Genomic DNA, 13,802 nt, shown 5'->3' on the forward strand with positions numbered 1-13,802 from the left:
AAAAGGGGGCTTGGCCTTTCAGGCAGGGGGCATGGCCACGTGGGAAGGTCCACCGTGCTTATTACTGGGGTACAAGGGGGTGCCAGAGGTACAGACTGTCCTGGGTGCAGTGCCGGCCGGCTCCTTCACAGTCTCAGGAGCAGTGTGCTGCACTTAGTTATACAGTGCAGCACCCAGCTCCTGTCACTGAGGGGGCAGTCTGCACCTTGGTGTCACCTCTCGGCGGGTGACACCCTGAGGCAGCCCGGAGCCCCCCTTGTGACGCCACTGAAATAATACTGTTTTTATATAAATTTTAGCTTTAGCTTGGAGAGCTCAACTTTGCAAGTGCAGAGATTCTTTTGCTTATGCAATGTGCCACATCCCTCTTGCACCACAGAACGGTAGAGAGAGAGTGTGAGTGAGTGAGTGTATTTATATATATATTATATATACACAGATCCCAGAAGTGCTTTTGCTTACATCACTTCTAACACCATATTCTCCCCACTGCTCACAGCGGCACCCAACCTTTGATTTCTGCCGCCCTCTTACTTACTTGAGCATTATGACTGCTGTTGCAGAAATGTTTATAAACAAAGGCCCTGATTCAGAGCCGTTCGCACTGACAGAGCGCTCGCTCTGAATCAGGGCCGGTCTTTTTTTTTTTTAGAGCGGCCTCCTGGCCACCCACAGCTATAGCGAGCGGCCATGATGATGGTCGCGGTGGTCAAGGTCTCGTTGCCGCAAGCCCCAGAGGGATTTCGGCTCTAATAGAGCCGGAATCTCTCCACTGACATCACTTGTGATGTCAGTGGGGCCGGCCCCAAACGGTAGGCGTTCTCATGGGAACGCCTCCGTTTGGGCAGCCACCCCCTCGGCCCGCCCACCAAAGGGGGCGTGCTGTCACTTAACATCGACAGCACGCCCCCTTTGGTGCGAGACCCGGAGCGACTGATTGCCCGTCGCTATCAGGGTCTCGCGCATGCGCACGACAGAGCCGGCTCCGTCGTGCGCATGCGCACTGGCCCACCATCGACCCGGTTGCGAGCGCACATCACTTGCGACCGAGTCTGAATCAGGTCCAATGTTCTGTATTTTGTGTCACTGTCGTTCTTTCATGTTTTTGTTCACACTATTTTTGTATTTTGTAACATATATATATATATATATGCATACAGATGTGTCCTCACTTACTGGATGTCTGTACGCCATATCGCGAGAGACACCCTGCGCAACTGAGATTCTCTGAGAGTAGCAGCTTACTATATTTTTGGTATGTTACTAGCATGAGACCCCTAGACTTTGTTTGACAGGCACATGAAGTAAGCAGGAATACACAGAATAATTTATATGGAGTAATGGTAGCAGGCAAGGTAGAAGTTAATGGCTGAGGCAAACAGATGCAGGTGTGTGCTAGAGTCTGCTGCTTGAAATTAGCTTGAAGGTCTGCAGACATGCAATTAACTGGCACGGGTGGATATGCATAGAAACAGACAATGCAAATCTGGATAGTAGCAGGCCAGCTTTTCAGGATGCAGGCTGGAACAATGCTGAAGCAGCTATGCTGGATGTGGACTTGGTTGTGCAGGCCAGCTACTCAGGCTGCAGGTAGGAATAATGTTGAACCTGCAATGCTGGATATGAACTTGGTTGTGGCAGGCCAGCTACTCAGGATGCAGGTAGGAATAATGTTGAACCTGCAATTCTGGATATGGACTTGATTGTGGCAGGCCAGCTACTCAGGATGCAGGTGGAAGTTTGTAACAGAACCAGCACTTGATATGGTTGAACTGACAGGTTGAATCCACAGGTACACGCTGGAACTAGACACAAACTGGAGGTGACACAGAAGGTAAGCTGGAGGATCTTGGCAAGACACAGGCACAGAGCTGGGAAGGACACGGGAACAGGGCAGAATCCAGCAGGACACAGGAGTAGGACTGGCAAGGACAGGACACTGAGGACCTAATTCAGAGTCGGTCGTCGCGGCTGCATGGTCGTACACCACCGATGTTCGCTGAACTGCGCATGCGTAAAGTTCGCAATGCGCGTGCGCAAACTAGCTGCTACGATCAGAAATTTCTCTCTCCTTGAACACAGCCAGGTCGGTAGTTTGAGTGACAGAATGAGGCGTTTGTGGGTGGTAACAGGGGAAGGTGCTCGAAAACGGGGGAGTGGAGATCCGAACGCAGGCGTGCCTAATTATGCGAACGGCGTTTTATGGGAGTGCATAATTACTAAAGTAGTGTCATGGCACACGTGACATGGGTGGTTTGTACACTGACCTGATCGTAGTGCTTAAGAGAGGGTATGGTCAACCTTAAGCTCTACGACCAGTTTCGATGGTTCCCGATGGTCTCGATTAATCCTTATGTGCCCGGAGATGACGTGTAATGCGTACGAGAAGGGGGCATATTTTTTGTCTTCCGGCCACTTCCTCCCCTTGGTCGGCCAGCTAACGATCCGATCTTAAGGACGCAACATGCAAGTGCATCATTTGCATATCCGGCCCATTTCCCCGTACGACCGTGTGGCCGCAACGACCGACTCTGAATGAGGTCCTGAGTCTGGGAGCAAGGGTATACAATGGCAGGATACTGGACACAGGAACAAAGGTTCAGGAGCAAGGAACTGCACAGCGTGCAGCGACCACGTGAACATCCACTAGGTGCAGAAACTTAGTCATATCACCGGCAAGCAGGAACTGACCAGAATCCCTAATGAAGGGAGAGGTCCTCTGTGATTGGTCCGTCAGGCTGAGGTCAGGTAACAAAACTAGCAACAGGTGAGTCCAGGTAGCTAGGATAGCGACTGAGAGCCAATTAGGCAGAGAGCCGCAGCCGCACATGTAACAATTTTCCTTTAAATTTTGCATTTTAATCATATCATAGACGCAGCGAAAAACCGTTACAGTGTACCAGAGACGTTAGACAAATGTTGCACATCAAATTGATCAGTGTAAACTAGCAATGTAGTTTTGTCGCTTCTTTGTGCTTTATTTATTTATTTTAAAGTCTGTTTATTGAAGATTTTGTCATTGCACAATACACAGACATAATAGTAATAAACAGAAAAGAAAAGTACATAACGGGATAATATAAGGTCCGTGATAACAAGCAAATATATAGACAAGATGAGTTTGACAATCAGAGCTGTACAGTATGTATTAATGAGGCAGAATATAAAATAAGTACACTGGGAGTCAACCCCAGTGTAGACAAAATGACGACCATGGCCCTCATTCAGAGCGTGCGCTCTGCTCAGAGCGTACGGCCTCCATGAAAATGGAGCGTCCTTCTGGACGCTCGTATAGCTGTGGGTCACCACCCACAGGCTATACGAGCGTGCATTTTGATGGCCGCGATGGTCGAGACCATCGCGACCATCGAAATTGCGAGCCGGAGCCTGCGGTTGAGGTTTTCAACCGCAAGCTCCGGAGTGATTTTGGCTCTATCAGAGCCAAAATCACTCCCACTGACATCACTAGTGATGTCAGTGGGCCGGCTTTTGACGGGAGGCGTTCCCGTGGGAACGCCCCCGTCAGGGAGGCACGCCTACCAAAGGGGGCGTGCTGTCAATCAACATTGACAGCACGCCCCCTTTGATCGGACACAACGAGCGAAGGACTTTCCTTCGCTCGTCGCGTCTGGCGCATGCGCACGACGGAGCTCCCTCCGTCGTGCGCATGCTCAGTCCAGAACATCGACCCACTTGCGAGCGGACAGCCGCTCGCGAGTGGGTCTGAATCAGGCCCTATATCTATAGTGGTAGATAGATCAGATTAAGAAGTAGCGTAAGGATGGGAGATTTAAGAGAGAGGGAAAAAGATGAGAGGGAAGATTGGGGACTCAGTTGGTGTGCATCGCTATTTCCTTCTATGAGGGGAATTCAATATGAAACGTAAACTTCGCTGTCGAAGTTTACGTTTCATATCGGAGCTTTTACCTGGGATAAAGTATCGGGCGCGCGCCTGCTTATCCCCGTATTCAATATGAAACTAACGAAAACGGGAGCCTGCGAAGTGGGATTTGCGTAAAGTTACGAAATTTTCCTTAAAAAAATTGTAGGACCCCCCTAAAGTTCCAAAAACATGGGGGATCACTATGGATACCCCCGTTTTAGCCTGTATATGAAAGTCGGGGATTTAAATAGCCGCAGCAGGTGTTTTTTTTCCCGACATTGAAGAAGTGTTGCAGAAGAGCACTTAGGTTATTTTTTTCGTTTTTTTAAGTGGTCCCATCAAATTTGGGGTACATGAAAATGGGTACTAGCATATTTTGATGTCCCTAAAGTAATTTTTTTTAAATTCTGCATTTGTGCACCTGCCGCTATAAATCTATTCTAGAAAACATCTGCCGCATACTTGCAGAATAGCCCTGAACCTATTTCCCTATTGTTAAACAATTTTTTCCCATTTTTTTTTTTTCACCCCAATTTTTTAAATAATTTTTTGTGGTGTCCCTATTTTTTTTTTTTACTTTTTTTGACACAGTTATTTTTTAAATGTCATTCCCAGGGGTGCAGGCTATTTTTTTTTTAAGCCTGCACCCCTAAACCCCAATTCTGCACTTTTTTCGCCACCTATTCAGTGGTGAAAAGACTTTTCGAACCTGCGAAAAGTCTTTGAAATTGAATACAGTGTAAAAGCAAAACCTGCAATAATGATGTCATAGGTGCGAAAACATCGCAAAAACAATGTTTTCGCTCCCATATTGAATTCCCCAATATGTGTTTTAATGATGCTAATAAGATTGAGCTAAAAAGTTGCATAGCTGGGTGCATAGTTCTGGCGAGTCAAGAGGGGCTATTTGGCACAACTGAAGCAAGAGTAAGGAAGGACACATGTATACATACATAAAAACATACAGATAGATGCATGTTGAAACTTCAGGGTAATTAATGATACTCAAAAAGTGCTAAATATAGAGATGGTTAACAACCCATTTGTGTTGGATAGGCTATGAGAAGTAATTTGTCAGTGAGAATCAGAGGTCTGCATCCAAACTGGGTAGTTTTTAGGTCAGACATATTGGTTATCTAGGCTTAGGCTAGGTACAGAGGAGGTCTCACCGAGGCTTGCTTGTGTGCAGTAGAAAGGATGCTATGGACCCTGGCCTTTTTGCCTTTTTCTTGCAGTAAATTCACCCACAGGTCCTGACCTTGAACCTCCAACGGCCCAAAAACTCTTGATGCGTAATATTTGTGGCTGTCCTCCTGTGTGAAAAGAGAAGTCATTGATCTAAAATGTACATATGAAAGTATAAGCCCTTCTAGTTATCTAACTTAAAGTGTACTTATTTAAACACAGTTTAGCAGCCATTTTGAAGCACGAGACAATATTTATGAGAATGCAAACTGGATTTTCTAAAAATCCGTGACTTTACTTTTTTATTTTTTTTTATTTTCACTATTGTCTTCACTCTGTTTATTGAGTGAATTCAGTAGTGAAATAAATAGTTTTAACAGAGGTCTACAACCAGCATTAAGAGTGTGGGATGTTGCCGAGGGTATAAACAGTAAAGTCTCCAGAAAATCCCTCAAAACTGAAGTTATAGTTGTAAAGGGGAGGAGGCATTGGGAGGTGGATTGAATAAACCTCTAGGACTGAGAAACCCAAATACCTATAGAAAGGACTGCACATACAAAACAAGCAGAATCTCTGCCAGGCCCCTCCAGCAAGCCCAGGTAATCAGTATCCCTCCCCCCCACCCCCGTCCCCTCGTGACATCCCTGACCTTGGCACTCCATTTCTCCCAGTGTAATTGGCAGAGGTTCTTATGAGTAAAAGTATCAATACACATGATTTTCAAATACATTTTTACTGAATAAAATATTCTCTAAATCTTTGTTCACCACTTTACTGAATTTAAAATTAAATATAATTTTCTTATTTCTTGATCTATCCTAGTCTAAATAGGAGACCCCACTTCCATAATAAAACTGCTGCCCCGGAAACAGAAAGTGGTACTTTCTGCAGGGAGTGAGAAAAGACTGCTGCTGCACCAGCATCTCTCCCCAGGCCAACACACATGCTGCTACGTGCTGGCTAGAGAGAGATGCTTATACATTAGGGATGGCCATCGACCAATGATGGTTAGCTACCAATTGCTGATGGTTTTTCCATCGATGGCAGAGACCCAATTGTTCACTGCCATTGATGACACAGAGCCAAGCATTGTTTTTTCTCTCCATGTGCCATCAGTAGATGAAACCATCGATAGTTCACAGCTGATGGTTTCATATCATTGATGTCAACCACCAATGGTACCATCGATGGTTAACCTACCAATGGCCATCCCTATGCAGCAACAGTCAGTCCTTTCTCTCCCTGCGTTATATGCGGGAGAGAGTGACTGCACTCTCCCCCACCGGATCTGCCACCGGAGCCCCCCCACGTCTGTTGGACATGCTAAATCGTCCAGCGTGTACTTTTAAGATCCGATAATTTGTGTGCTGCTAATTGGCCGCATTGGTGTATTTGCTTCTCCGTGCCGATCGACAAACATTTCCCCTACTCCTTCACATGGGAGGAAAGAGGAAATGTGTTCTCCCCAGGAGAGGAATACCGATATAATGGCCAATACAAGTATTATCTCACAGTGTATGGTCACAATATCTGTTGATTTCAGGCTGTCAGCAAGAATGTCTGTTGGTTTATAGACATTTTATCTGGCAATATATGGCCAGCATAAGTCTAGTTTTGTCAAAATATATAACAAGACGTTACAATGACAGCTTTACCAGGGGTTTAGAATACTGCATTCTTGACAGTTTAGATAGTACAAACGTTACAAAAAAACAGTTACGTCATCACATCAAGGCATCACATAGATCAGAGCTTATATATGAAATAAAGCTGGATACAGTCGAAAGTGGGCGTGCATAAAGTATCCACTGCAATGCCCTACGCAGCCTAAGAGCTGATAGCGTGCGAAGTAAGGGCCTGATTCAGAGCCGGACGCTCTGACCAGAGCGCTCGCTCTGAATCAGGGCCCTCCTCCACTAAAAAGGAGCGTCCTCCTGGACGCTCGTATAGCTGTGGGTGACCACCCACAGCATATACGAGCGTCCAACAAGATGGTCGCGATGGTCTTGACCATCGCGACCATCGGACTTGCGACGGAAACCCTGCGGTAGGGTTTCCCAGCCACAAGCCCTGGAGTGATTTTGGCTCTATCAGAGCCAAAATCACTCCCACTGACATCACTAGTGATGTCAGTGGGGCCGGCTTCAGACGTCTGGCAGGCACGCCCACCAAAGGGGGCGTGCTGTCAATCAACATCGACAGCACGCCCCCTTTGGTGCGAGACCCGGAGCGACAGCTTGGCTGTCGCAGTCCGGGTCTCGTGCATGCGCACGACGGAGCTCCCTCCCATGGGAACGCCTACCGTCTGAAGCCGGCCCCACTGACATCACTAGTGATGTCAGTGGGAGTGATTTTGGCTCTGATAAAGCCAAAATCACTCCTGGCCTTGCGGCTGGGAAACCCGACCGCAGGGTTTCCCTCGCAAGTCCGATGGTCAAGACCATCGCGACCATCTTTTTGCACGCTCGTATATGCTGTGGGTGGTCACCCACAGCTATACGAGCGTCCAGGAGGACGCTCCAATATTAATGGAGGAGGGCCCTGATTCAGAGCGAGCGCTCTGGTCAGAGCGTCCGGCTCTGAATCAGGGCCATAATGCGATCGCACAGAACTGTTCTGTCTTGTGGAGGTATAGCTTGTGTCATGTGCTATTCTGAGCAGGGGCGTATCTATAATGGGTGCAGGGTGTGCGGCGAACACGGGCCCCTGGGTCCAGGGGGCCCCACCCTGCACACCCTGCTCCCATAATATTACTTACCTCTCCGGAGTCCCACGTCGGCGCAAGGGTCCGGCACTGGAAAATGGCCGCGGCATCCATTTTCCCGTTATTAGCGCATGCGCAGCACAGGGGAACTGGCCGCAGCGGCCATTTTCCCGGTGATCTGTGCATACATTATAGACTCCTGGCACACTCTAGTGCCCAGAGTCTATAACTCAGTGCGCTGCTGGCCGCCGGGCGGAGAGGAGGGGGCCCGTGTCGGAGACTGCACACGGGCCCCCTCCTCTCTAGAAATGCCCCTGATTCTTAGTCATGCGTATGGAGAAGGTGAAGCCTGTTTCAGACAGAACTCTTGTACCAAGCATAGGGCTAGTGTCGGTACTAATGATGACACTTGTGGCTCTGAACAGAAAAATAGTGGGCAGAGTGGCTTCCTGCTTGCAGGCGCACAGATTTTTGCATCAGCCGTATGGAAACTCCCTTTAGCTTAAAGTCCAGCGTGGGTACTAAGTTTGGTAAGAATTAAAGGCCTCATTTATCAACGAGTTTATCATTCACGAGTGGTAAAACTCGTATATGATAATGGTGCTCCACCCAATCGGCTCCCAACTGTCATCTGTTTGAAAAGTAGTAGTTGGGAGCTGATTGGCTGGAGCACCATTTATAATTTACGAGATGATAAAACTCGTTGATAAATGAGTCCCTAAGTTTGTATGCACCCTGACAAAAATTTTAATCTTGCACCTCCCACTTTCTATCTCATACAAATACTGCGTTCTTATTTGTCATTGTTTCAGACATCCAAAAATCATACATGCTCTCACTCTATATATTTATAATAAATACACATATTTATTTATAATATATACACATACATTAATTATATATACATAGATATGCATACATTTATATAGATATACGTATATAGATATAATATACATACATTTACTGTATACTAGATAAATATGTAGACACAGTATATACTGTACGTGTATATATATATATATATATATATATATATATATATATACAGTATATATGTAGTATGAATATATATGTGCATATATTATGAAAATACAGTACCAGTCACAAGTTTGGATACACCTTCTCATTCAATGGTTTTTGTTTATTTAAATTATTTTCAACATAGTAGATTACTACTGAAGACATCAAAACTATAAAAGAACAAATATGGAATTGTGTTGTAAACAAAAAACAATCAAAATATGTTTTATATTTTAGATTCCTCAAAGTAGCCCCCTTTTGCTTGGATGACAGCTTTGCACACTCTTGGCATTCTCTAAATCAGCTTCATGAGGTAGTCTCCTGGAATGGTTTTCCAACAGTCTTGAAGGAGTTCCCAGTGGTGCTGAGCACTTGTTGGCTGCTTTTCCTTCACTCTGCGGTCCAACTCATCCCAAACCAGCTCAATTGGGTCAGGTGATTGTGGAGGCCAGGTCATCTGACACAGCACTCCATCACTTTCCTTCTTAGTCAAGTAGCCCTTACATAGCCTGGAGGTGTATTTGGGTTCACTGCCTTGTTGAAAAACAAATGATGGTCCCAGTAAGCGCAAACCAGATGGGATGGCATGCCTCTGCAGAATGCTGTGGTAGCCATGCTGGTTAAGTGTGCCTTGAATTTTGAATAAATCACTAACAGTGTCACCAGCAAAGCACTCCCACACCATCACACCTCCTCTTCCATGCTTCACAGTGGGAACCACACATGCAGAAACCATCCACTCACCTTCTCTGCGTCTCACAAAGACACGGCGGTTGGAACCAAAAATCTCAAATTTGGACTTCTCAGACCAAAGTACAGATTTCCACTAGTCTAATGTCCATTCCTTGTGTTTCTTGGCCCAAACAATTCTCTTCTTCTTGTTGTTCATCCTCAGTAGTGGCTTCTTTGCAGCAATACAACCATAAAGGCCTGATTCACGCTGTCTCCTCTGAACAGTTGATGTTGAGATTTGTCTGCTACTTGAACTCTGAAGACTTTATGTGGTCTCTAATCTGAGGTGCTGTTAAGTAGCGGTTTCTGAGGCTGGTAACTCTAATGAACTTATCCTCTGCAGCAGAGGTAACTCTTGGTCTTCCTTTCCTGGGGCAGTCCTCATGAGAGCCAGTTTCATCATAACGTTTTATGGTTTTTGCAACTGCACTTGAGGATACATTCAAAGTTCTTGAAATTTTCCGTATCGACTGACCTTCATGTCTTAAAGTAATGATGGACTGTCGTTTCTCTTTATTGAGTTGAGTGGTTGGTGCCATAATATGGATTACAACAGTAGTCAATTAGTGGTGTCCACTGTGTTCTAACCCTACCTCTGTACACCACAACTGATGGTCTCAAACACATTAAGAAAGCAAGGAATTCCACAACAAGGCACACCTGTTAATTCAAAACCATTCCAGGAGACTACCTCATGAAGCTGATTGAGAGAATGCCAAGAGTGTGCAAAGCTGTCATCCAAGCAAAAGAGGGTTACTTTGAGGAATCTAAAATATAAAACATTTTGATTTGTTTAACACTTTTTTGTTTACAACATAATTCCATATGTGTTCTTTCATAGTTTTGATGTCTTCAGTATTAATCTACTATGTTGAAAATAATTTAAATAAACAAAACCATTGAATGAGAAGGTGTTATCACGGACCGGGGAACTTGGAGTTGTGTACCCGAAATGGGTTGTAAGACAGAGACACCTGAACCAATAGGTAGTTTGAAATTGGATGGTTTAATGTAGTTTCTGCTCATACAGTAATAGAGGAGACTGTTATATAAGATGTTATAATATAGGCCTCTGTGCAGAGATAACGCAACTAGAAGATGATGAATAAAACTGTAGAACAAAAGTCTCTGAATAGTCACTGGACTTGAAAAAGGAACTGTAGAAAGAAACTGTAGACTTGGAACTGAATGAACTTGAAGAATTAGAATTTGACTCCGGACTGGAGCAACGAGGATTAAACTTGTAGAACTTGGAATTTGACTCCGGACTGGAGTAACGAGGATTGAACTTGAACAACTTGGAATATGACTCTGGACTGGAGTAACGTGGAATGAACTTGCTGGAGTAACGCTGGTAACACACAGGGAACTCAGGAACATAGGTAAGCTCTGAGAATCAGCCTTGCTATGGTAGGAAGCATAGGTATCACAACGGGAGGTCAGGAACATATGTCATTCAGCAGCAATGGACATTGGCCCTGATTCAGAGCCGCTCGCAAAAAGTGAGCGCTCACTCTCAATCAGGGCGGCCGCTTTTTAAAAAAAACAAAAACGGCCTTCTGGTCGCTCGCTAAGCTGTGGGTCACCACCAACAGCTTTTGCGAGAGGCCAGGTGATGGTCGTGACCATCGCGACCATAGGGCTTGCGACGAGACTCTTGTGGTAGGGTCTCGTCTGCCGTAAGCCCCAGTGAGCTTCCGGCTCCAATAGAGCGATGTCAGTAGGCCCGCCCTCAAACGGCAGGCGTTCCGTTTGACCAGCCACCCCCCTCCCGCCTACAAAACGGGGCGAGAGGTCGATCAACATCGACAGCTCCAGGGGCACGCGCAGTGCGCATGTGGCACGTGCGCACTGCCCGGCCATCGACCCGCTTGCGAGCCAGGCTAAATCAGGCCCATTGTTGCACTGGCAATCGGGGGGGGGGGGCATGGCCTCGGACTGGCAGGCTAATGTCAGTAATTTTTTTTTTTCCTGTCTGCAGCGGCCCACACAGCAGATGCTGCTGTGGGCCTATTCTGGTGGTGGGCCTGGAGCTGCAGGTTCATCAGCCCCATTATTAATCCGGCCCTGGAAGGAACTAATATATATTATCTGCATTAACAGACCGACTGTGAGTCAGTATCTGCTCAATCTGGAGGGATATTAACTAGATTCTATCTAATTTTTTATGGTACTTGGACATAGAATTACGGCTTTTAAATAGGTATTTCTCATGATTAGCGACATCATTGACTAGAGCTCTCCACCTCAAAATATTAGGGGAATCAGTAGCAAACCAGGTTCTTGCTATTATTACTCTAAAGTTGTAAGGAATAAAGTGTATCACTAATACTATAGTATCAATGACTGTGCTTCTTCAAGGTCAAGACCAAATAAACATACCTTGGGGTCCAGTCTAGGAAGGGAAGGAGCTGACGATCTTATTTGTGCCCAAACTTTGGACCAAAAGGGAAACACTACGTAACATTCCCAGAACAAATGCCAAAAGCCTGAGTTTGCTTATCCACATTTTGGGCAATTAGCATCCGAATGCAATCCAGGAAAGTGGAGTACGGGCTTGTATTGGATGTCTTAATTGCAAATATCTATAAAAAGCTATGTTAGGGAAGCCAAATTCCTCCTGGAGCTTTAAAAAAGATTTAAAAATGCCCCCTTCGTATAATTGACCAAGAGAACAGACTCCTTTCACAGTCCAGATATTAGTTTAAGTAGTTCAGGGTAGGAAATGTTAAACCATAGGAGAGAATTTTCATCAAAATCTGACCAATCAAATAAAGTAAGAGCATAGCGCTAGACAAAGAGGGAGCAAAGTAAGGGAGGAAGACCAGAAGCAGATAGACCAGAAAGTAAAAATTGCTAAGGAGAAGGAGAAGAACCTATCCGCTTGGTTAAGAAACCAATCAAAGTACGATTCCCCACACTAAATACCCAATCTAATAAATGGACCAGCTGAGAGGCCACTTAATACATACGGAGATTAGGGATGCCTAGACCACCCAAGGCCTTAGATCTATACAGCATTTTAATGGCCACCCGAGCAGGCCTATCTACCCCTATAAATGAAAAAAGAATGCTCTCAATGCCTGGAAAAAAAACTTTTGGGGTTGTAGACTGGAGAGTGATGTAAAAAATATAAATATTTGGGCTATATTGACATTTTAAAGAGATTAATACGTCCCATAACTGTAAGGGGCAATTTCTTCCATGTTGAATCCTCAGTTTAAAACTAGAAGCAATGGGATTAATATTGAGATGCGTAAACTTTAGGTAGAGTTGTTATCCAAACTCCCAGATATTTAAATTGTAAAGTCCACTGAAGCGGGGAAGGAGAAATTAAGCGGAAACAACCAGAAATAGGAATATTCTAGATTTGCCCCAATTAACAAGTAAACCTGGAAAAACCACCAAATGTATTAACTATTGTCAACATCGTAGCCACGGAAACATTTGCATCCTGCAAAAAAATAAAAGCATGTCGTCTGCATACAGGGCTATAACATCTTCAATTACCCCAGCCCTGAGGCCATGTACATTAAGGGCAGTACGCAGAAGACATGCCAGGGGCTCAATAGCAAGTGCAAATAGAGCAGGGGAGAAAGGACAGCCCTGACAAGTCCTTTTGGCAAGAGAAAAAGAAGCCAAAGTATAGCCATTTATGGAAACACGGGCTGCCGGGGAGTACAGTAACTGTATCCAGCAGATAAAACCAGGACCAAAGGCAAATATTCGCAAGATCTCCCAAAGGTAGCCACATTCGACCAAATCTAAGGCCTTGGCAGCATCAAGAGACACCACCACATCCACCGGTTCTAATAGGTCGCTCCTCTGTAAATAATAAAAAAAGTCTATGAATATTTTGAACGGTAGACTTTCCAGGTATAAAACCCATTTCAACTTTAACATTGGTGGATAGAAGGCATATGGGCCAATATGACTCTGGTAACATGGGATATTTGCCTGGCTTAGCAAGCACTATAATAATAGCTTTGGACACAGAAGTGAGCCCCATTCATACAAAATATTATAGGTATCCATTAGATGTGGAATAAAAAATCCCTTAAAGTTCCTATACACTACAGGAATCCCATCACAACCAGGAGCCTTGGAAGCAGGGAATGAGGAGACAACTAAGCCAACTTCTTCTAAAGTAAATGGAGCTTTCCAGGAAATCAATAGCTTTCTGTGTAAGATGTGGCAATGAAACCTGTGTCAGACTTCCTGCAGTTGTGAATTAGTATAAGAAACTCTAGAGGTGTATAAAGAAAAATAGTATTGAAA

The 13,802-nt window shown here is 45.1% G+C and overlaps 1 protein-coding gene across 2 annotated transcripts in view; it reads right to left on the reverse strand.

The window, feature by feature from the left end:
• PLXDC1 (plexin domain containing 1) overlaps nt 1-13,802 on the reverse strand; it is a 78,140-nt gene that overhangs the window by 42,037 nt on the left and 22,301 nt on the right. For both annotated transcript variants that reach the window (XM_088474711.1, XM_088474710.1), the window contains exon 3: nt 5,053-5,196. In XM_088474711.1, coding sequence (XP_088330837.1) covers nt 5,053-5,196 — 144 coding nt within the window. The remainder of the gene's footprint in view (nt 1-5,052; nt 5,197-13,802) is intronic.

Source organism: Taudactylus pleione, unplaced genomic scaffold (assembly GCF_031769625.1).
Source record: "Taudactylus pleione unplaced genomic scaffold, aTauple2 ptg000155l, whole genome shotgun sequence".
NCBI lineage: Eukaryota > Metazoa > Chordata > Amphibia > Anura > Myobatrachidae > Taudactylus > Taudactylus pleione.